The sequence below is a fragment of the Myxocyprinus asiaticus genome, chromosome 19, assembly GCF_019703515.2.
Source record: "Myxocyprinus asiaticus isolate MX2 ecotype Aquarium Trade chromosome 19, UBuf_Myxa_2, whole genome shotgun sequence".
NCBI lineage: Eukaryota > Metazoa > Chordata > Actinopteri > Cypriniformes > Catostomidae > Myxocyprinus > Myxocyprinus asiaticus.
In genome coordinates, this window is record NC_059362.1 from 1,628,732 (window position 1) to 1,652,869 (window position 24,138).

General features: G+C 37.8%; 1 protein-coding gene across 1 annotated transcript; it reads right to left on the reverse strand.

Moving 5' to 3' along the window:
• Positions 1 to 2,728: 2,728 nt before the first annotated feature.
• On the reverse strand, positions 2,729 to 20,747 carry il20ra (interleukin 20 receptor, alpha). The gene is made up of 7 exons (XM_051644860.1): positions 20,608 to 20,747; positions 14,498 to 14,624; positions 14,156 to 14,361; positions 11,085 to 11,257; positions 10,586 to 10,730; positions 8,062 to 8,201; positions 2,729 to 6,023 (listed from the first exon to the last, which is right to left on the reverse strand). The coding sequence occupies exons 1-7, from the start codon at positions 20,657 to 20,659 to the stop codon at positions 5,331 to 5,333; spliced, it is 1,536 nt and encodes a 511-aa protein (XP_051500820.1). The 5' UTR covers positions 20,660 to 20,747; the 3' UTR covers positions 2,729 to 5,330.
• Positions 20,748 to 24,138: the final 3,391 nt, after the last annotated feature.

Sequence of the window (24,138 nt, forward strand, 5' to 3'; positions counted from 1 at the left end):
TGCATGGAGACGGGGAGGCATGCAAGGCTTACGCTGACGACAAATCCTCCTCAAATTATCTGCGCTCTGCATACTTGCCTCGCACGCCTCCTTCATGTGCTCCTTTGGGAGCCACAGGAGTGTGGTGGTAGGGGACCGGGCATTCAGAGCATGAAATGGCATTGTGCTCCAGGTTATATGGCCGCGATGACGCTCATCTAGGCCGGAGCGTCAAGCACCATCTGCCAATAGACTGAAGTGACTGTAAAGGGCTTCAGAGATTGTCACTCCTGGTAGGAGGAGTTTCTCCAAAGTGTCAGCAACTGATGCAGCATCGAAGTGACCGACTTTAAAGGGAACAGTGACTTATCGGTGGAGGTGCAAGTGAGCCCCCTAGATTTTGGAGCCCTTGCTGTAATCCTAGCGAGTCTGAGATGTTCCAATTTCATGAAGGATATCAAATGTTTTTTCTACCTTTTCTGTTTCCCCAAACATTGACCCATTCTACTGTTCAACATGCTCATTCACTCTCACACAGTTCAACCAGAGCAGTGTACTGGAGCCAGTGAGGGGTCTGTGCAGTTTCGCTTCACAGAGTCGCAGGAGGCCGATTCTGAGGTACATTTTTTCAGCAAATGTACAGAAATTTGACCAGGTATCAATATCAATAAAAAGTCAATATTTTATTGTCTGTCATTCTTCATCTTATCGAGTACAAGTGAAATATTGCTGCCTGCGTGAGGTGAGAGGCCAGGTTTCCATAAATCATATTTTTATGATTGTTTCATATCTATATAAGTTTACTATCACAGGATATCTGTTGCTTTGTTTATAACATAACAAATGAGTACTATATTCATACAAATGACTACTATATCATGTTGATTTTCTGTGCAACATTGTGAATTATCAGTATCAAATACAGTATGCGTGTACACATACAGTGCATATTATTTATGCTATTTGTTCCTCAAGTTGGCGCTGTTATGTTTTTACATTTGATATTGCTCTTTGACGAGGAACCAAAGCGTAAGTAAACTATAGCAAGGACGTTTTCCAAACTGCTTTTTTTGGAGAAAGATATAGCTGCAGGCAGAGCTCCAAAAAGGGACGGGAGCTCCAAACTGCCAGCAAAGATACAGGTAGCCCCTAACCCTAACCATGAGTGGAAGTGACGCCCCCTTTTGGAGTTGGTGCAAACCCCTTTTGGAGTAACCCTACCCTCTTTTGGAGATTCTGCCCCCATTTGGAGGTTTTCGGCCTGCAGATATACCTACTTGCTTTTTTGCGCTCTTTAAGGGCACTGTGGGGAAGGGTTAGGGCCGTTCCAAACCAAAGTAAGAAAATGATTTTTTTCATGAAGGGTCTTTCCACAAGACTGTTAGTGAAGGGTACATTCATATAGTAATACCATGCGCTTGTCAGAGTGCCCACATCAAGAGCTCTGTCCTTTGGAGCAAACACAGCATAGAGACTTTTCATTGGAATTTGCCCCAAGTATGAAATGGCTATAGACCTTATTAGATTTTTGATGGGAATGAATGACAACGAGGCTGTCAGGGATAGACATACACTCTATCAATTGGTTGTACAGTTGTTTAAAGTGTTTTTGGATCATTCCGCTGTCAAAACATTGAAAAAATATATATTCCAAGACATTTCATTACACAAAAAACTCCAGACAACATGAGTTGGGAAAAATTAGATGTGATCTAGGAGTTTTTGATAGCTTTATGCAGTGTATGTCATTGAAGATGATGCTATTGTGAATATAATAAGTGGCATCAATAAGTGCTTGTACTTATGTGTAGCTTGTGAGCAGGTAAAACCCCAGGGCAGACTCGATGTGTCACTGTCAATTTTCGGATATCATTGCACGTGTTTAACTGCAGTATGTTTTAATATACATACTTACATTATACTATCATACCAATATTTTTAATCCCCTTACCCTACACAACATTATAAAACATGTAAAAGGGAAGATAAATTTGGTCACAATAATTTGATTTACATTACGCTATTATATAGATATTTTTGAGTATCTAACCCCACCCCTACAACTAAACCTAACTGATCCTCAACAATATAAAAGATGTAACAAGCAGGTCCGAGTACAGTCACAATAGCTTATTACAAAAATGCACTATAATAGTATTTCAAACAATATTGTATGATACACTTTGTGTGAGGAACAGAGTAAATCTATAGGTTTTGATCGCTGAAAATTTTCCCCCTCCGTGAAGGCAGTCACATCTTATTCAAAAGATACATCTGAATTTAAGATTGTAAAGAGACATGCTTCTTGAGGAGGCAATTTTTTAATGTTACAACAAGTGTGGAATGGGAATTGTTATGGCTGGGAGATTGTGATCGTGAATAAAAACGTACATTTGGGCCTGTTCTGCACAGAGCTATAATGTGACTTTGGGAAAATTTTGAATAAACCCGGAACAAAACAGGCCACTTCAGCAGAAAACAAGTGATTAATCATTAACCACTGCAAACGAATTAATGTTGCTGATGAAACATTAACCACTGTGAATAAATGAAAATCATGTCATAAGTACAAAATTATACCCCAACATATAATTTCACGATGATAAAATTCTGATGCCCTTCATGTCAGTCAAGTGATGCAAAAGTTACTCATTGAAAACAATGTACTGACAGTGAGGGACAGACTGTATGAATTAATAATAAAGCTGAATATTAGATGAAAAGGAAAGACACCATCTAATTGAAAAAACTCCTCAGGTTAATTTATTTGTTTTGAAAGGTAAAAGAAAAGTGACAGAATTGTAGTGATCTGCTCCTTAAAGTGAGTTTGTGCTTGTTTTACAATCATTAATAATGCCATGCCACCGCAAAATACTCTGAATCTCTCTGTACGTTTTCACTTTCACATATATAAAATAAAAACATGTAAAAAATCACAAGTATTTGTACCACTTTGTACAATCTTACACATTTAAGCTTTCAGAGTTTCCTTGCACTTTAACAAAATGTTAATACTTCAATAAAACTGTTGATTTCATATAGATATACAGTATATCAATATATACAATATTATATGACACATGAGAATGTGAATTTATTCAAAAACACTCCAAAGCCCATAGAGTGCCAGAAAGGTCAAATATTCAGAGTGCAAAGTGTTATTTTGCATTTTAAATTATACCTAAAAAAAATGAAATTTCCTTCATTAAATCTCATTTGTTTAAGCTCTGTACTTTTAAAAGTTGAAAACAGATCAGATCAATAGCAAGTGTAAACTATAATTATCCTCTTCATATTCTCTCAGAACTCTGAGATACAGGCAAATCCCATAAAGTTTCCTGTGTTTGTAGAGCGCAACAGTGAACGCCCACTTATTCTACAGAGTTGGTTTCAGAAGTGTTTTTCCCATTCATTTCCTCCATATGTATTTCAAAGAATTCTCAATAAAGACCAGTGCAGAGATGAATCACAACATTACAAACTTTGATATGAAGCAAAAAGTATATGAAAATCAGAGAGACTGTGACTAGGTCCCTTTCCAGACAAGTCAGTCCACTAAGCTCGGTGGCCATCTTTGGAAAGCTATTTCAAATCAGCAGTAAAATCTGACAACACTGGTATTGTAAATTGTGCATCTTTAGCTCAGATCACACTAAAACAAATGCTATTTTTCAGGCTTGTCCAGCTAATGCAATGTGCATTCTTGAGTTGACTGATAGGTGATGTCTATATCTAAAAGGTCATTGGCTCTTTTACCCGTAAGGCGGGACTTCCTTTTCAACATGTTGGGTGTTACAATTTCTCCCATTTATTTTAATACCAGTGCTCCATCTTGGGCTAAATAGTCTCTGTAACATCTTTAATGAGGGAATGAACTGATCAGATATATATATATATGATCAGGATTATGGGTAATGTAGTTCTACTCCAGGAATGTGGCAGTTAAACAGCATTTTCTCAAAATTAAGTTGAAATCACACTGACGTGTGGCTTCAACATAAGCTAAACAATCTTGCCGCTTGAAAGGGTAATACATTATTACTAGGGCTGTTTTATCTAAATTTTTAATCAAATTAATTACATGATGTATCAGTTAATTTAAGGTGATGTAATCGATTTAAGCCGTTTTACAACCACAAGACTGAGTCGTTGGATTAGCCACAGCCCCCTCTTTCCAAAACCCCGCACTCCAAAGATAACAAATGAGCTTTATTGAGACCGACATCATGCAGAAACTGTTGTTAAAAACAAACAGCAGCAAAATAGCGCCCTCAACTAACAACTGTTATGAACAACATGCCATAAAAATGGCATTAAGCCTCAATAATTCCCTGCAACTACAATACAACGAGTACGCGCAAAATGATTAACAGGTGAAAAGCATCAATGTGAAAAGCAATGAAATGCGGTGCGCAGACACATATTTGTTTGCTGTTTACAGAGTCTACAGCTGCCACAGAGACCGGTGAGATATCTCACAACACTTTATTAAGATATTCATTAATATCTTTAAGGACGTAGGAATATTTTTTGCATACCTTTCCATCACTTACAGCACCATTAATTAATCAATTAAATCGCATTAATCACATATCAATATTTACTGAGAAAGGCCCCCCAGTAAATATAATTTAGTATATAATAATTACAAATATATTATATACAAATAATGTAATATATAATAAATATTATAAATCAGACAAGTCAAATGCATTACATAATAAACAGTATATATTGTGGCAGCAGTCAAGTAAAGCATTTAGACAATACAAAAAGTACCTTTAAAAGTCAAAATAATGTTTATTTTATTTCTACATCATTGCACATAACCCTACTTTTGGCCTACATCCCTCTGCACTAATTTTAATTGTTGGTCTATGCACTCATGCGTCAAACGGACGATTTTTGATATGTCTTACTTTGGTTGTGTCGCGTCTCACTTGTTTTCATCATCTCTAGTCATAAGTGCTGTGTTTTAGGATGCTGTGTCAAGTTAAATGTAGCTGAAAAACACGTCTCGAGATCCCTGCACTCTGTTGTGTTTGGTCCAGCTGTCTTTGAGCACAAGAGCGCATCTTATGCGGTTTGTTGTCTGTTCAGCTGGAGTTTCGCTTACTGCCCTCTACTGCATCAAGGTGGTACATCAAGCTTAAATTGCTCCAACTGTAGAAACATTCTTTATTATGGAATTTACGTACAGGTCCAGGGCATAATTAATTGTGTTACATTTTTAAACATATAAATAATCGCACTAAACATGTTAAATTGACAGCCCTAATTATTACTAACAACCTGTTTCTCTATGGAGAAAATGAATGGGATTTTCCATTCTGGAACTCAACTGTTAGGCTCTATTCTGGGTTATTGTGGATAACAAGGCCCCAGTTTTTCTCCATTTTGGTGAAGTCATCCTCCTGCTCTGAGCTCTCATCTGATAACTGTCTCAGTATGACGTTAGGCAGTAGTGGAACTTCATCTTTCTTCGCTTCAATCTCGATCTGTACCTCGTCCTCTAGGCCTAACAACCCCATCAGAGGGATCTCAGGACTCCAATCCAGAAATATCTGTGCATCTTCTTCTTTGTCCTCTTCATCCTGTGGCTGTCTGGGCTCTATCGTCTTGCCTTGTGTCCTGTACGGACTAACCTCAGCATCACACGGGTCCTCTGTTTCAAGTGTGGCCGGCAGTACAATTCCATAATCCCCAGCCTTGTCATGACTGGACTCCTGTGGCCACATCTGCAGGTCAGAGTCGTCACTCCCAGAGCGTTCGATCTGCCAGTCTTCTGAAACCACACCAGAATTGCCCGACACTGTCACATGCTGCTGTGCGTAAGACACTGGTGGCTCTACTGCAGCGGGCAGAGGCAGGGCCTGGGTATCGCCAACTGAGGAAGCCTCACCAGAGTTGGGCTGCATCAGAGCCACAAGAGAGATCAGTTTGGATTCTATTCCAATTCTACCCGTACCAGTCAGGTTGAAGATGATTGTTTGGGGCCTTTCAGGTTGGAAAGTTTGACGTTTTTCACTTGCATGCACCATATCCTGGAATTAGACAATTACAGTTAATATGAAATTGCTATATATATATACATATACATTTTTGTTCTTAAAAGAAATCAATGCTTCTGTTCACCAAGGATGCATTAAATTGATCAAAATCAAAGCCCCATTTTCAGCAGTCAATATTTCAGTCTACTAAGAAAATAATCTGTCACATAATCCTTTTGAATCCATTTGAATGTGCTAATTTGGTACTGAGGAAACTTTTCCTATTATTAGAACAGTTGAAAACGGTGGTTCTCTACTTAATGAAGTGTGGACATTGAAATACAGTGTCTTTTTTCAGTTGCTAGAGTACATTTGCATTTCCTCCAAATCACTTTGCACTTCCAAGTCAAATTTTTGTTTGAAAAATGGCTCTAAAACACATCAGTCTATTGTTCTTTTGAGAGATGAAGGCTATTCCATGCATTACTGACTTGAAAGAAAAAATCTAACTGGATCTGACCGGGATAGAGAGAGAAGTGGGTGGTCCAGATGCACAAAAGAAAGAAGACAGGTACATCAGAGTCTCTAGTTTTGAGAAACAAGGTGCGCACACTTGTGCACTATTTTACGTCATTTTGTAGTGTAAGTAGTGCGAGTAGTATTTTTACACTGAAAATGCAGCAAAAAAGAAGTGTACTACGAGTACCCGGGTGATGCACTTCTTCAACTGTCAAAACGGAGTGTGGAATGTTGGACACTTCATGCACTCAGTGCTCATGGTTTGCCGTACGTAGCAGAAGGGGTGGAGTTACCTGGCTGCAATGCTGGTCTGACAAAACATTTGTAAATAATAGACAAACTTCCGTGGATACAGCACCTTACAAATATAAGTTAAATGCTTTACCATCACCCTACCCTGTGTGAATATGTACGCTGTTTTAGATAAAAGTGTTGAACTGAGATTGACTAACGGGCTACGACAACATCTCGCATGCGTTTAAAACGTCACTTCCGTCAGCTGTTAAACGACGAATGCTTCCGTGTAGTAAAAAAACATTGTGTGTTTCATTTGGGATGTTATTACACTTTGAAAATTCACATGGCTAAGTGCATAGTGTGCATTGCATCATTTGGGACACAGCTACAGACTCCTCACAGGTCCTAAACTAGCAACTTCAAAATCATGTCTGCATGCTGTGCAAACCTTTAGTCATTGTTGTGTTTGCATGTGTAATTAGTTCTTATGTACAATTATTATGTTTTATTTGTTTGGAGAGACTTTTGGACACTATTTTTGTGATGCTATAACTTTTGATTGATTTGTCGTATAAACACAAAATTATTCTCAGTTACAGTTGACATGATTGGGAACAAAACAAAAGCAGGAGCTACCTTATTTACACCAAGAGATATATAATGTCAAATAAGACAAAGTAGAAAAGAAGTAACATTTTGGCTCAATTATTTCTGTGATTTTTCAGTAGTTTCTGAGAGTCTCAGAATGTATCATAATCTATATCATTAAAAAATTTGAAACGTTTTCTTTACAATGATACCAAACACTTGACCCTCCTTGTTTTGTTTTGTTTTGTTTTGTTTTGTGAGTTGTTGTTAGCACCTTGTTATGCAGTTGCTAGGATTTTGTGGACAGGGTTATTATAGTTTTGTTAATTTGGTTTTTATTTCTATTTAATATTCAATTTGTCATTCCAGTTTAGTTAAGTTTGCATTGGTTTTCACACTTTATCTGTTAGTTTTTGTTTAGTTTTGTTTTAATTTTCTTAGTGTTTTCTAATATCAGTTCAGTTGGTTTTTATTTTGGTTTTAGTGTTTTATGGCTCCTAAAGCTAAAGCGTTTACTGGTATAATTTAAATGTCTAACATCGGTCTTGTGTTAACTATATCTAGTAGCATTTTAAAATTGTATAATATACTGTGTATCAAAAACTAAAATTAATTTGTGGTAATTTTAATTTAATTTTAGTCCGTTTTGGAGTTATGAAAAAAGTATTTTAGTTTAGTTTCAGTTTTAGTGTTTGTTATGGATAATCAGACTGGTTGTGGGTGGTTGGCGGGGCATTAGTAACCTCACCGTGCTCTTGGGCAGGGTCTGTCTGTGGTCAGTGATGTAGCAGTGAATGAGGCCGGCCAGCACAGCGAGTATACACAGACAGAGAGCAGACGGTAACACACCTCCCAGCATAGCCGTCAGCAGCTGATCTCTCAATGGATCTACAACAACAATGAAATCACAGTCTAAACAAACTCCACCATCAAGCCATGAGGTTATACATTAACACACACACATACACACATACACACACACACACACACACACACACACACACTGTCATAAACAGAAAGACTGTAGTTGGGGAAATGACTCTAATAATCCCACAGACAGGTACCATATGAACTTAACTGTTCTTTTCCTTTGAAATATAAAAAGACAGAAAGAAAGAGCGGTTAATTTATAAAAAATTAATCAAAAGTGAAGTGTTCATTTAATAAACTCTCAAGCTATTAGTGGGCTCATTACAAACACACATGGGTTTAAATGGTACACGTGTACCTTGTTAACCCATTCCAGACTTTTCAACTTTGTAATTACCAGTGTTGGGTGTAATCTGATATAAAAGTAATTTGTTAATGTAATCTAATCACGCATTACATTTTACTTTCTTGTAATCAGATTACAGTTACTGATATTTAGTTAATTTAAAGGAATTTTCCAGGTTCAATACAAGTTAAGCTCAATCGACAGCATTTGTGGCGTAATGTTGATTAACACAAAAATTAATTTCTTTAAAAAAAGAAAACAAAATCTGTGTTCTAGTGAGACGCTTACAATGGAAGTGAATGGGGTCCATTTTTGAAGGGTTTAAAGGCAGAAATTTGAAGCTTATAATTTTCTAAAAGCACTTACATTAATTCTTCTGTTAAAACTCGTGTATTATTTGAGCTGTAAAGTTGTTTTAGGGTGTTTTCAGACCTGTAGCTCGTTTGATTTGTTCCGAAACAGGGGCTAAAATTGTAACAGTGTTGCATTTTCCTCTTGGTTTGGTTAACTTTCACAATGCAACATTTCAAAGCGGACCAAAACTGTGTCAATAAAAGTCACATGTAAGCTAACTGTCCCCTTACTGGTCCAAATTTTTGTGCGCTGTTCCAGGATGTAGCGCATCCATTGATATTCTGGTTCAAATGATATACCTTTGTGTCATAAAATTGTGTCAACCGAAATCTTTTTCAAGTGTTGTTTATGTCACGCATATGCAAAACGTCACCGCAAGACACAGAATGTGCGTTCCAGTCAGAGGTTGCACAGCAAATACACTTTATCCGACACACAAATGATATGCGCTGTAAAATTTGCGTCATGACTATTTTTATCCATCATTAGTTGCTTTTGTATTATTTCTACACTGAAAAGTGCCTGTTCACACAGTCACAAAGCTGGCTCTTGCACACACACACACAAACAGAAGCCACAGAATTTATATTAACTGTGTTCTGCTGCTATTCGATATAACTAACTCAGGAATTATAAAACAGCTCCTATTTTAAACATGCAACTATATCTGATATAGTCACCAAAAGGCTTTGCAGGAAACTACTAATTTATCGGGGTTACAGCATTACATCATCATGGCAACGAAGTTGTAAAATTGTCTCTAACTTTCCACAGATGTGGTTAGTAAGTGATTTTATCACAGTAAAATCATGTTAACACACATATTGTTTATGTCTTGTGTCTATACTTTTGAAACAGTGAGTATTTTAATGTTTACAGATTGACCCCATTGACTTCCATTGTAAGTGTCTCACTGGAACACACATTTGTGCTTTTTTAAAGAAAAGGAGGGACGAGTCTAAATTAATTTTTGTGTTAATCAACATTATGCCACAAATGCTGCTGATTGAACTTCACTTGTATTGAACCCGGAATATTCCTTTACTTTACGTAGGTTACATTACTTTGGCAACACATTTCTGAAGTAATATTATTTATGTAGAATACATGTAAAATATGAATTATGTTAATTTCTATGTTTCAGTGACAGATAAAGTCATTGAAAGGGCGAAACATGGATGACTTGTGCGCGACAACGAACAAGGAAATAAATATATTATTTTAAATTTGTGAGGAAAAAACTAAAAATTTTATGTGAAAAGTATTTTAGAAAGAAACTTAAAAGTAATTAGTAATGTGATTACAATTTTAGAGAAGTAATTAGTAATTTGTAGTGGATTACTTGCTAACACTGGCAATTACAAAAAGTAACTTCATTTTGTCAGTTTATATCATGAGAGATCAATCTTTAATTTTATACCCACTTTGTTAAAAAAAAAACTTTGCACAAGGAAGTCCAGCCCGAGAGCACACTGGGAAAGCACCACAGCTACAGTAATGTGTTATGCACACACTGATAAGCAGTTTACAAAAATACTAAAGGTTTCCTCGACTTGTTCTGTCAGTTCATGGAAGCAAAGAATGCAATCAGATCTGTCAATCAAATACTGCTCAAACCTGCTTAACTTTTGACAATCTGAAAGTAAAAAGAAAGGAATCTTTGGTCTGTCACTGGCTGATCGAGTTTGGTGAACTGTAGTACCTTTGGGTGTCTCGGCACATGTCCGTTCACTGGGTTTGCTGGCCAAAGGGAAGGTCTGGGATTGTGCCTGAACCACAACGCAGAGATGTGTGGAGAATTCCAGGGGGCCCAGGGTCAAGCTACCATTTTTTTGAAGGAAGTTTAGCTGGCAGCATAACAAAGTGAAGGGAAAACTATGTGACTTACAGAGTTATAACATTCGGGGGGAATTCGCTATGATAGCGTTATTAATTTCCACTTGCTATCTGTTTTCTAGCACTTGATTCACAAAAGAAATTATATGAAATAAGGCACAATAACTCTAATTTACACACAAAGAAGGCATGACATTGAGCATTATTCAAAGAACACACAGTACTAATTTGAATATTTAGTCCCTGGTTAAACTGGATTGTGTGTGGTTCTTGAATAAAACATTGAAATACTGAGAAAAAGTGGCGCAACTGTTTAGTGAATTCTCCCCATGAAGATTTTTCAAATAAAAGAATCAAGCACCAACCGTGTGTTTGCTCTTGTTGTTGTACACAGAGACATTATAGATCATGTGCGGGAAGATTTTCCACAGGGATTTTTCTTTCTTTGCCCTCTTGGTTTTCCTGAAGGGACCCTTTATGGTGATGTCCACGTAGTTTTGCACCACAGTTACTTTCACTAGTGGAGGTCCAAGAATCGCTGTATGATAGAAACAGATTAACTCAACTGCTGCAAATCATTTGCTTTAATGAGTGTTATAGCTCAGTTATCACTGCAAGGGAAACAATACATGGGTATATAAATGACATAAAAACAAGAAGTACACGTGAGAAAGAACCTTTTGTTTTACTCCAGCTCAATAAAAGAATAAAGATATTCATAGTTAATGAGTGTGTTTATGCTCCACCCCATTGTGGAATGTTTCCTGTTTTTAAACAATTAAAATATCAAAACAGAAGTCACAAAAAATGACAAAGATGAGCTATCACTGTAGAGGACTCCGTAGGGTTGGACAATACTGCAAAAATGGGTTTATAAATAGGTAATAAAGAAATTAACAATACAATCAAATATAAGAATATTATGAACATACTGTGTATATATATATATATATATATATATATATATATATATATATATATATATATATATATATATATATATATATATATATATATACAGTGGCATGCAAAAGTTTGGGCACCCCTGGTCAAAATTTCTGTTGCTGTGAATAGTTAAGTGAGTAGAAGATGAACTGATCTCCAAAAGGCATAAAGTTAAAGATGAAACATTCTTTTCAACATTTTAAGCAAGATGAGTGTATTATTTTTATTTTGTACAATTTTAGAGTGAAAAATAGGGAAAGGAGCACCATACAAATGTTTGGGCACCCCAAGAGATTTGAGCTCTCAGATAACTTTTATTAATTAGCTTGTTAGGGTTATGGCTTGTTCACAATCATCATTTGGAAAGGCCAGGTGATGCAAATTTCAAAGCTTTATACATACTCTGACTCCTCAAATCTTTTCCCAACAATCAGCAGCCATGGGCTCCTCTAAGCAGCTGCCTAGCACTCTGAAAATTAAAATAATTGATGCCCACAAAGCAGGAGAAGCTATAAGAAGATAGCAAAGTGTTTTCAGGTAGCCATTTCCTCAGTTCGTAATGTAATTAAGAAATGGCAGTTAACAGGAATGGTGGAGTTCAAGTTGAGGACTGGAAGACCAAGAAACCTTTCAGAGAGAACTCCTCGTAGGATTGCTAGAAAGGCAAATCAAAACCCCTGTTTGACTGCAATAGACCATAAAGAAGATTTAGTAAACTCTGGAGTAGTGGTGCACTGTTTTACTGTGCAGCGACACCTGCACAAATATGACCTTCATGGAAGAGTCATGAGAAGAAAACCTTTCCTGCATCCTCACCACAAATTTCAGCGTCAGAAGTTTGCAAAGGTATGTTTGGAGAAAAAAGGGTGCAGAATTTCATGAAAAGAACACCTCTCCAACTGTTAAGCACGAGGGTGGATCGATCATGCTTTGGGCATGTGTTGATGCCAGTGGCACAGGGGAACATTTCACTGGTAGAGGAAAGAATGGATTAAATGAAATACCAGCAAATTCTGGAAGCAAACATCACACCATCTGTAAAAAAGCTGAAGATGAAAAGAGGATTGCTTCTACAACAGGATAATGATCCTAAACACACCTCAAAATCCACAATGGACTACCTCAAGAGGCGCAAGCTGAAGGTTTTGCCATTGCCCTCACAGTCCCCTGACCTAAACGTCATCGAAAATCTGTGGATAGACCTCAAAAGAGCAGTGCATGCAAGACGGCCCAAGAATCTCACAGAACTTGAAGCCTTTTGCAAGGAAGAATGGGCAAAAATCCCCCAAACAAAAATGTAAAGACACTTAGCTGGCTACAAAAAGCTTTTACAAGCTGTGTTACTTGCCAGGGGGTGCTACTAAGTACTGACCATGCAGGGTGCCCAAACTTTTGCTTCGGGCCCTTTTCCTTTTTTGATATTTTGAAACTGTAATAAATGAATATAAAAAAGTAAAATTGCTTAAAATATTAAAGAAATGTGTCATCTTTAACTTTAAGCCTTTTGGAAATCAGGCCATCTTTTACTCGCTTAGCTATTCACAGCAACAGAAATTTTGATCAGGGGTGCCCAAACTTTTGCATGCCACTGTATATATACATTTATGATTAAAAAAAAAACACTTTTTTGGTGTGTGCTTTTAAGCATTATGTTAATTTCATTTGTGTTATTATCCTTAAATGTGAAGTGTGTAATTTCAAACAGGTTTCCCGAAAACTCCCCATTTTCCATTGGACGAACAAACAGATAGTCCCACCCAACCTGGTCTCATAGGATCACATTACTATACCTAAAATTTTGCTTCAGTTTATCGCGTCTGGTGAAATGAACACTAGAAGCACTTCAACAACAATGACTTTAAGTAAAGCGGCACATTATTGGTTCATAAACACTTACTTTTCGCTCTGTTTCTCACACAATGCTATCTTATGACATCTAAACAGTAGCAGATGACTCATTTTAACATTTGCATTTCATAATCAACTACATTTACAAGCTTGTTTAAGTGTGATCAAATTGTGTGGTAGCTCAACTGAGCGTTGCACGTGTGATGTATAGGAGCGGGTATGAGTCCTGAAGAGCACGCGAGTCGACATGTGAACCGAAAGTGTCATAGAAAAATGACATGGTTATGTTTTTCATCTCACATTTGCTTTTTCTGACACTATCGGTTAGGATTAGGTTTAAGGCTTAGGGTAGGGATGTCGGTTTTGTTGATTTAAAACTCCATAAAGCATTAACTGTAAAAACCTCATCTGTTTGGGAGAAAATTTTACTCGCTTTTAGCGCCACACAGTGGAAATTTCACCTCAGAACTGCCGTGATACGTATAATGAACCACGTAATATAATTTTGCAAAAATGTCACCACAGTCACATAATTTTCATGAGATTTCATGGCAAATCTCATTGCATTGGTTGAACTAATGTTGCTGTGACAGGCTATCCATCCATCCAGACCAAAGTCAAATATCACAATGTGAAGACTCACTGTCAAACATGGGTCTGAACCTGGTTTCACTCTCGGTCCAGAGGGATTGTGTGTGTGGGCTGACAGCCCTGACTCTGGCGTAATACTCCTCCTTCAGGTTATCTGTCTCCCAAGACACATCACATTCTGTCTGTGTGATGGAGGTGCACTGCTCCACCCGCCTCCATCTCACCTGCTCACTGTTGCTCTCCTCTGCATCACCATAACTACGGTAAAATAGCACACCTGAATGAAGATCTGAAGACCCAAAATGCTGCTACATCACTACTACATGAATGAATCAAAAAGCTTACAATGCTAATTTTGCATTATGGACTTTGTTCGATTAATTAGTTCACTCACATGGCATATTCCACAGTGTAGAGGGTTCCATTGAGAGCTCCATCTCCTGGTGTCCATCTCACCATTGTCCTGAGGTTCAGTGAGTAGAAGTGGACGTTCTGGGGCTCAGGCAGTCCCTCAACTGATGCTACAGTTTAACACATGAACATAATAAGACATAATATCCTTCTTGACATGTTTCACCAGTGTCCTGCATTGTGATCTGTTATTCTTCATCAAAAACTATGTTAAAGATGCTGTAAGTGACGTTAGCCATTCTGGAACTTCCACAATACTTAGCCGCTGAATTAGACATGCCCCCTCTTTCCGAAACCCCGCCCTCTAAAGACACGCACACACACGTAATAAGTTTTGCGTTCCCTCACAATAAGTTTTGTGTTTCTTCACAATAAGTTTTGTGTTCCCTGACAATAAGTTTTGCATTCCCTCTGAATAGTTTGCGTTCCTTCACAATAAGTTTTGCGCTCTGTCTCAATAGTTTGCTTTACCTCACAATAAGTTGTGTTCCCTCATAATAAGTTTTGCGTTCCCTCACAATACGTTTTGTGTTCCCTCACAATAAGTTCAGCTTTCCCTCGCAATAGTTTGCGTTCCCTCACAATAAGGTTTGTGCTCCCTCACAATAAGTTTTGTGTTCCCTCACAATAAGTTTTGTGCTCCCTCGCAATAGTTTTTGTTCCCTCACAATACGTTTTGCATTCCCTCTGAATAGTTTGCGTTCCTTCGTAATAAGTTTTGCGCTCTGTCTCAGTAGTTGGCTTAACCTCACAATAGTTTAGCATTCCCTCGCAATAGTTTGCGCTCCCTCACAATAAGTTTTGTGTTCTCTCACAATAAGTTTTGTGTTACCTCACAATACATTTTGTGTTCCCTCACAATAAGTTTTGTGTTCCCTGACAATAAGTTTTGTGTTCCCTCAAAATAAGTTTAGCTTTCCCTCGCAATAGTTTGCGTTCCCTCACAATAAGGTTTGTGCTCCCTCACAATAAGTTTTGTGTTCCCTCACAATAAGTTTTGTGCTCCCTCGCAATAGTTTTTGTTCCCTCACAATAAGTTTTTGTTCCCTCACAATAAGTTTTGCATTCCCTCTGAATAGTTTGCGTTCCTTCGTAATAAGTTTTGCGCTCTGTCTCAGTAGTTGGCTTAACCTCACAATAGTTTAGCATTCCCTCGCAATAGATTGCGTTCCCTCACAATACGTTTGTGTTCTCTCACAATAAGTTTTGTGTTCCCTCACAATAAGTTTTGTGTTCCCTCACAATAAGTTTAGCTTTCCCTCGCAATAGTTTGCATTCCCTCACAATAAATTCTGCGTTCCCTCTCAATAAGTTTTGTGTTTCCTGACAATACATTTTGTGTTCCCTCAAAATAAGTTTAGCTTTCTCTCGCAATAGTTTGCATTCCCTCACAATAAATTCTGCGTTCCCTCTCAATAAGTTTTGTGTTTCCTGACAATACATTTTGTGTTCCCTCAAAATAAGTTTAGCTTTCTCTCGCAATAGTTTGCGTTCCCTCACAATAAATTCTGTGTTCCCTCTCAATAAGTTTTGTGTTCCCTCGCAATAGTTTTTGTTCCCTCACAATAAGTTTTGCATTCCCTCTGAATAGTTTGCGTTCCTTCACAATAAGTTTTGCGCTCTGTCTCAATAGTTTGCTTTACCTCACAATAAGTTGTGTTCCCTCATAATAAGTTTTGCGTTCCCTCACAATACGTTTTGTGTTCCCTCACAATAAGTTCAGCTTTCCCTCGCAATAGTTTGCGTTCCCTCACAATAAGGTTTGTGCTCCCTCACAATAAGTTTTGTGTTCCCTCACAATAAGTTTTGTGCTCCCTCGCAATAGTTTTTGTTCCCTCACAATACGTTTTGCATTCCCTCTGAATAGTTTGCGTTCCTTCGTAATAAGTTTTGCGCTCTGTCTCAGTAGTTGGCTTAACCTCACAATAGTTTAGCATTCCCTCGCAATAGTTTGCGCTCCCTCACAATAAGTTTTGTGTTCTCTCACAATAAGTTTTGTGTTACCTCACAATACATTTTGTGTTCCCTCACAATAAGTTTTGTGTTCCCTGACAATAAGTTTTGTGTTCCCTCAAAATAAGTTTAGCTTTCCCTCGCAATAGTTTGCGTTCCCTCACAATAAGGTTTGTGCTCCCTCACAATAAGTTTTGTGTTCCCTCACAATAAGTTTTGTGCTCCCTCGCAATAGTTTTTGTTCCCTCACAATAAGTTTTTGTTCCCTCACAATAAGTTTTGCATTCCCTCTGAATAGTTTGCGTTCCTTCGTAATAAGTTTTGCGCTCTGTCTCAGTAGTTGGCTTAACCTCACAATAGTTTAGCATTCCCTCGCAATAGTTTGTGTTCCCTCGCAATAAGTTTTGTGTTCCCTCGCAATAAGTTTAGCTTTCCCTCGCAATAGTTTGCATTCCCTCACAATAGGTTCTGTGTTCCCTCTCAATAAGTTTTGTGTTCCCTCACAATAAATTCTGCGTTCCCTCACAATAAATTCTGCGTTCCCTCACAATAAGTTTTGTGTTCCCTCACAATAAGTTTTGTGTTCCCTCACAATAAGTTTTGTGTTCCCTGACAATAAGTTTTGTGTTCCCTCACAATAAGTTTTGTTCCCTCACAATAAGTTTAGCTTTCCCTCGCAATAGTTTGCGTTCCCTCACAATAAATTCTGCGTTCCCTCACAATAAATTCTGCGTTCCCTCACAATAAATTCTGCGTTCCCTCACAATAAGTTTTGTGTTCCCTCACAATAAGTTTTGTGTTCCCTGACAATAAGTTTTGTGTTCCCTCACAATAAGTTTTGTTCCCTCACAATAAGTTTAGCTTTCCCTCGCAATAGTTTGCGTTCCCTCACAATAAATTCTGCGTTCCCTCACAATAAATTCTGCGTTCCCTCACAATAAGTTTTGTGTTCCCTCACAATAAGTTTAGCTTTCCCTCGCAATAGTTTGCGTTCCCTCACAATAAATTCTGCGTTCCCTCACAATAAATTCTGCGTTCCCTCTCAATAAGTTTTGTGTTCCCTCACAATAAATTCTGCGTTCCCTCACAATAAATTCTGCGTTCCCTCACAATAAGTTTTGTGTTCCCTCACAATAAGTTTTGTGTTCCCTGACAATAAGTTTTGTGTTCCCTCACAATAAGTTTTGTTCCCTCACAATAAGTTTAGCTTTCCCTCGCAATAGTTTGCGTTCCCTCACAATAAATTCTGCGTTCCCTCACAATAAATTCTGCGTTCCCTCACAATAAGTTTTGTGTTCCCTCTCAATAAGTTCTGCGTTCCCTTACAATAAGTTTTGCGTTCCCTCACAATAAGTTTTGCGTTCTCTCAAAATATGTTTTGCGTTCCCTCACAATAAGTTTTGTGTTCCCTCACAATAAGTTTATTTTGTGTTCCCTCACAATAAGTTTTGCGTTCCCTCACGATAAGTTCTGTGTTCCCTCTCAATAAGTTTTGTGTTTCCTGACAATAAGTTTTGTGTTCCCTCTCAATAAGTTTTGTGTTCCCTCTCAATAAGTTTTGCGTTCCCTCACAATAAGTTTTGCGTTCCCTCACAATAAGTTTTGCGTTCCCTCACAATAAGTTTTGCATTCTCTCAAAATATGTTTTGCGTTCCCTCACAATAAGTTTGTTTTGTGTTCCCTCACAATAAGTTTTGCATTCCCTCACAATAAGATTTGCGTTACCTCATAATACGTTTTTGTGCCCTCGCAATAGTTTGTTCCCTCACAATAAGTTTTGCGTTACCTCATAAGTTTTGTGTTACTTCATAATAAGTTTTCGTACCCTCGCAATAGTTTGTGTTCCCTCACAATAAGTTTTGCATTCCCTCACAATAGTTTGCGGTCAGAGCATTGAGAAACACGCAACTAAGATTATTAATTAAACTCTGCTCATTTTTACCATCACTTCATCTCTTGCTTCAGATAGATCGTTAATTATTGCTTTGTTCTGTGATGTGTTTCAAGTGTACTGCATCTATAGCCAACATTTGGCAAGCGATCATTTTTATAAACTTTGCTAGTTGAATTGTAATGATAAATTATTTCATATTGTTGTGCTGCTCAGCGTGAACCGCTAGAGGGCGCGTCTCTATCTGCAGAGGTTTATGAATATACACACAAATTGTTTGATATACACTGAGTACTTTCTATATAAACTTGATAATTTATAGATATTGATTTCTAGATGGCTTTCTAGATAGACTTGGTTTAGATAAAATGAATACTTACACTGGCTAAGAATTATTTTGCAGTTTTCTTACTCTATTATTTCTGAACATCTGGGTTTATTTGATTTTAATTTATTTTACATTTATACTCTGTTGACAACTTCCCCCTGTGAGGCATTTGTAAATATTTCTTGCACACCTTTGTTTCCTATAATGAAAAGAACTTGGATTTCTCTAAACAGGTTGCCTTGCATTCTAATAAACATACAATTTGAACCATGTTGGAGAACATTTAGAAGTAAAACCAATCGAATTGATAATCGTGAATTGTCCATAAGTTTGATAAAAATCGAGATTTTATTTTTTTGCCATATCACCCAGCCCTAATTTGGATGGCTTCTGACGGAGAGGGAGGTCTAGTGGGAGACTGGATCTAACATTCCTGCCGTTGTTGTCGGTGAGGATGGAAAATGTAACATAAATCTGGTAGGATGGATGATCTAACAGTTCTCTCACAATAAGTTTTGCACTTCCTCACAATAAATGAACCATGGTTTTACTATAGTAATATAAATCCTGTTGTAACCATGGTTAATCTTGTGGTCACTATGATTTTACTACAAATTAACCATAGTTAAACTACGGTTAATTTTCATAGGGGAATGGTAAGTTTATTTTGAAGGAACTCAAAATAATTGTGAGGGAATGCAAAACTATTAGAAAAAAGAAAAATCCCTCCGTGTCATCTAAGGCCATGTTCACAAAACATTTCCGTTTGAAAACGCATTAATTTCGCTACGTGGATTAGTGTAGAAAGAGGCTCAAGAGGCTTCGTAGGGGAACCCCTCACAGGTAAAATGAAATATGCATTTTGATGTCAGCACCCGAACAGTTCCACTGACCTTGTACAGGTACTTGGACGATAGTGGTCAAAGACAAAGGTAGCAAAACAGCGTTCTCACGTGACAAACGGACAACTCTCAGCTTTCTGATGCCTATATATGGGCTGCCCTGTGAACCAAATTACATTTTGACCACTCATGTGAGCTGACATATAGGCCTACACATTCTGTAACACGTTGTATAAAATACAACAATTTTAACTTTAAATCTTGTTCTTGGAAATGTTACATGTCAACTACACTGGAAAACTTGTCTGAGATGTATACAATAATGTTATCTTGCTTTGGAAGTTATCTTTGTTTTGTGACAAAAGGAAAAACAGAGAATATTAGACATTGCTGAATAAACAAGCAGAGGAAGAGGCTCAGCACGAGAGCGGGTCACACGGGAACACAATGAGCGTTAAAAGGGTTACAAATGAGCAGTAGTTCATTTATAACATAAACCAAAATAGCACCAGAGGCAACAATAAATAAATAAATAAAAACAAGAGTAGATGGGGCATTTCTTTAAAGGTTTCTAAAGAATGAATTCAGCACGAGAGCGGTTCTATCATATGAGACTGCCATAAAAGACACCTTATAAAATAACTTAGTTTTTATTACAGCTGGATTCATGACTAAATATCATGTTTTGTGCACTACACACCCACACTGGCCAATTTCAATGCTTTCTACACACGAGTTCACTTTAATTACATCCCAAAGCTGTTTTACATTTCTAGTTTCTGCTTTTGAAAATCTTGTATTGATATACAGACATACAACTGAAATGACAGATTTTTGTAACATTTCTTATACAGTCGTTTCTCTTTTCAATGAGTAATCCTTTAATCACACTCTAAAACTGATGTTATAACTAACTAGGCTATATAATATTACAATTAGAGACTCTCCATTCACAGGATTACACAGGCTTTAAAGTATGAGAAATTGGAACTACACTAGATAACAAATAACAGCAAGAAACACACAAGCACTCGATTGTGAAGATGTCTGAGAGCATTTTTCAGAGAAAAGAAACATACCTGAAGTTCTTCCCAAAAACAGACACAGGACGATCAATAAAACTTCATCCATAGTAAAAACAGAGTTGCGTGAGCGTGAACATTATGCCCTCTGTGCTGCTGACTGAATCACTTCACATGTGACTTTACGCGCACCTTTCATCGATCTCCAAAAATAAACTTCGCTGTTGCGCTGGTGGGCGGGGCGTCAGCGGGTTGGCTCATGAATATGAATTAGCCCACGTGATCGGGAAGCTCATGGGAAGTTATCAATGAACGTCAACATGATGGTGTTCATGTTTAGATGTATTTAAAGTATTATAAATGTATCAACACTTCAAATTCTAATAAGTCTTATATGAAGTTGCAGTAGTTTATTGAAGGTAGTTCAGCTTCAGCCTGATAGAGTTGTGTGGCATGACAGCTGACAGGTCATACAGGTCTGACTACATTACATGAATGACTATCAGAGTTCTGTCTGTCTGTCTGTCTGTAACTGACTCAGAATATTTTACCACACAGAACATTTTAAAATCCATCTATATTGTGTCTGCTGAAGAATACACAGCAACTTGTTTTTTTTCTCACACATAGCCTACCATAACTGTTACCTTTGAACTCTGAAACTGAATACATCCACAGATAGACTGAACCTTCTTTTATATTGGTCATTATGGGTGATTTCTCTTAGTTCTCATACTCATAACAGCACATTTAGTTCCTATCTTGGGTATCCGAAAGTAACAAAATATTTTCGGGTACAAAAGAGCTTTATTCTCTTTTTCACACACAAAAGAGGGGAAAATAGTTCCACATTAATTTATTACAAATCCAGAAATTTGACTGCAATATAGGAGAGCGGCCCTTGCAACACAGAGCTCAGTAATTATACCTGTTTGAGTCAAAACTCTAATTATGTAAACAGAAGCGTGCTTGTTTTCTTTAGTGATGGTCATATACACTGATCAGCCACAACATTAAAACCACCTGCCTAATATTGTGTAGGTCCCCCTCGTGCTGCCAAAAGAGCACCAACCCGCATCTCAGAATAGCATTCAGAGATGATATTCTTCTCACCACAATTGTACAGAGCGGTTATCTGAGTTACCGTAGACTTTGTCAGTTCGAACCAGTCTGTCCATTCTCTGTTGACCTCTCTCATCAACAAGGTGTTTCCGTCCGCAGAACTGCCCCTCACTGGATGTTTTTTGTTTTTGGCACCATTCGGAGTAAATTCTAGAGACTGTTGTGTGTGAAAATCCCAATCCCAAACGTCCGAACTGTTGGAATTCCTGAGAACAAAGAAGGCTGAGATATGGTTAAATTCCTAGAAGAGCTCTTCCCGGGTTTGCTCGACATAACAGGCCATAAGCTAGAAGTCAAGCGAGCTCACAGGGTTCCGGCTCTGAGATCTGCTGAGGGAGACGGACAAATCTGGCCAAATTTCTGAGATAATTTTCATAAAATCGATGGACTGAGGAAGTCATAGTGTGTTTCTCACATGGCCTCCAAGTGAACTGACTCACAGAACATACAATTGACCATCCAGGGAAACTGGATGCCTGTTATGTTTCTTTTTGTGCTGGTTCCACATGGCAGCTGGAGTTTGTTTTATGGAATAACACTCCTTCAGAACAGTTGTGGATGAATCTTCTCGTTCTTTTTGCTTGTGCCTCCTGTTGGCTGGAGTTTGTTTTGTGTAGTATTTTTTGGCGGGACATTGGGGGGATTGGGTCATCTGCTGCACTTGTGAAACAGCCGGCTCACTTAACATTCGTTTGACTGTCCGAGGAAACTGAACAAATTTTATTTTGTTTTTGTGCTGGTTCTGCTAGTGGCTGGAGTTTGTTTTGTGAAGGAACACACCTTCGAGACAGTTTTGTGAATGAATCTACACGTTGTTTGTGTTTATTCTGGCTATTGGCTGGAGTTTGTTTTATAAATCATTTTCTGTAATGTAATTCTGTCTCGCAGAATTTGTATAGAAACACCGGACTTGAGCAATCCGACGGCAAAGTTGTCGCGGGGACTCTCGTAGGCGTGCATGGACTTTTTGAGTTTAGAGGGATGGACGCCAGTTGGCACTGTCGTGCGTGGGGTTAATGCACACATTTTTCTTTTTTCTGTTTTTTTTGTTTTGTTTTGGGGGATGTTCGGGGTTTGACTGTTGCACTAATGTTAGAATGTGGTCTTTATAATTTTATTTTTGACATTCAGTATATTTTTTCTGATATGTCAAAATGTGAAATGTTAATATGAGTGGATTGTCTCTCTCCACGTGGAATGGGAATGGGTTGGTGCATCCCATAAAAAGAAGCAAGGTTATTTCTTTTCTTAAACGTAAGAAATTTGATATAGTGTTTCTTCAAGAAATTCATCTTTCTCTGCAGGAAGCTGAAAAATTTGGGAAGATATGGGGTGGATATGTTTTCTTTAGTGCTAGCTCGTGTAAGAGCAGGGGAGTCATTACATTGATAAGTAAACATCTACAATTAAAATGTCTCAAACAGATTAATGATAAATTAGGAAGAGTCATTATTGTTTTAGCAGAAATTCAGGGGCAAAGTCTGATTTTGGCTAATATTTACGTACCTAACGCTGATGATCAGGGCTTTTTTTATAGATCTTGAAGGTATGTTGCAAGCCGCTGGCACCCCTCATGATATAACATTGGGAGGAGACTTTAATCTTTTGATGGACTCAGTCCTTGATCATTGTGAAGCAAAAGTGTGTAAGCCCCCTAGAGCAACATCAACGCTTCACAGGATGTGTAAACATCTTGGTCTTACAGGATATTTGGAGACTTTTAAACCCATTTGGGAGCGACTATACATTATTTTCATCAGTCCATAAGATTTATTCTAGAATAGATTTTTTTTTTTATATCTAAGTCCCTCATTTCATCTGTTGTTGATTGCTCAATTGGAAACATCTTTGTCTCAGATCACACCCTGGTGAGTTTAGAGGTGCTGCCACATATGGAGAAAAAGAAATCATATAGTTGGTGCTTTAATGTATCCCTTTTGCAAAATCCTGAATTCCAACAAATGCTAAAGGCTGAAATCAATGTCTATATGGAGACCAACTGGTCCTCAGTATCCTCTGTGGGCGTGGCTTGGGAGGCACTTAAGGCGGTTCTTAGGGGCCGGATCATACAGTATGCCTCATTCACCAAAAAATGCAAAGGACAAGAAATCGTGGAGTTGGAAGGGAATATTAAAAGTGCAGAGGCAGATCTGAAGCGAATACTATTTTGTCGCAGAAGGTGGAATTTTGGCTATTCAGGGCAAGACAGTCATACTTTGAGTCGGGGGACAAAGCAGGGAAGCTTTTGGCTAGATATATAAAACAGAGAGAGTATTTTTCTACCATTCCCTCAGTGAAATCTGCTGGTGGTGAAATATTTACCTCGGCCACTGATATTAATAATGCCTTTAAAGAATTCTATCTTGATCTCTATAGTTCCACATCTTCGTCTACTGATGAAGATATTAGAAACTTTGTGGAACCATTAGAACCCCCTAAACTGACAACTGAGCATAACAATTCTCT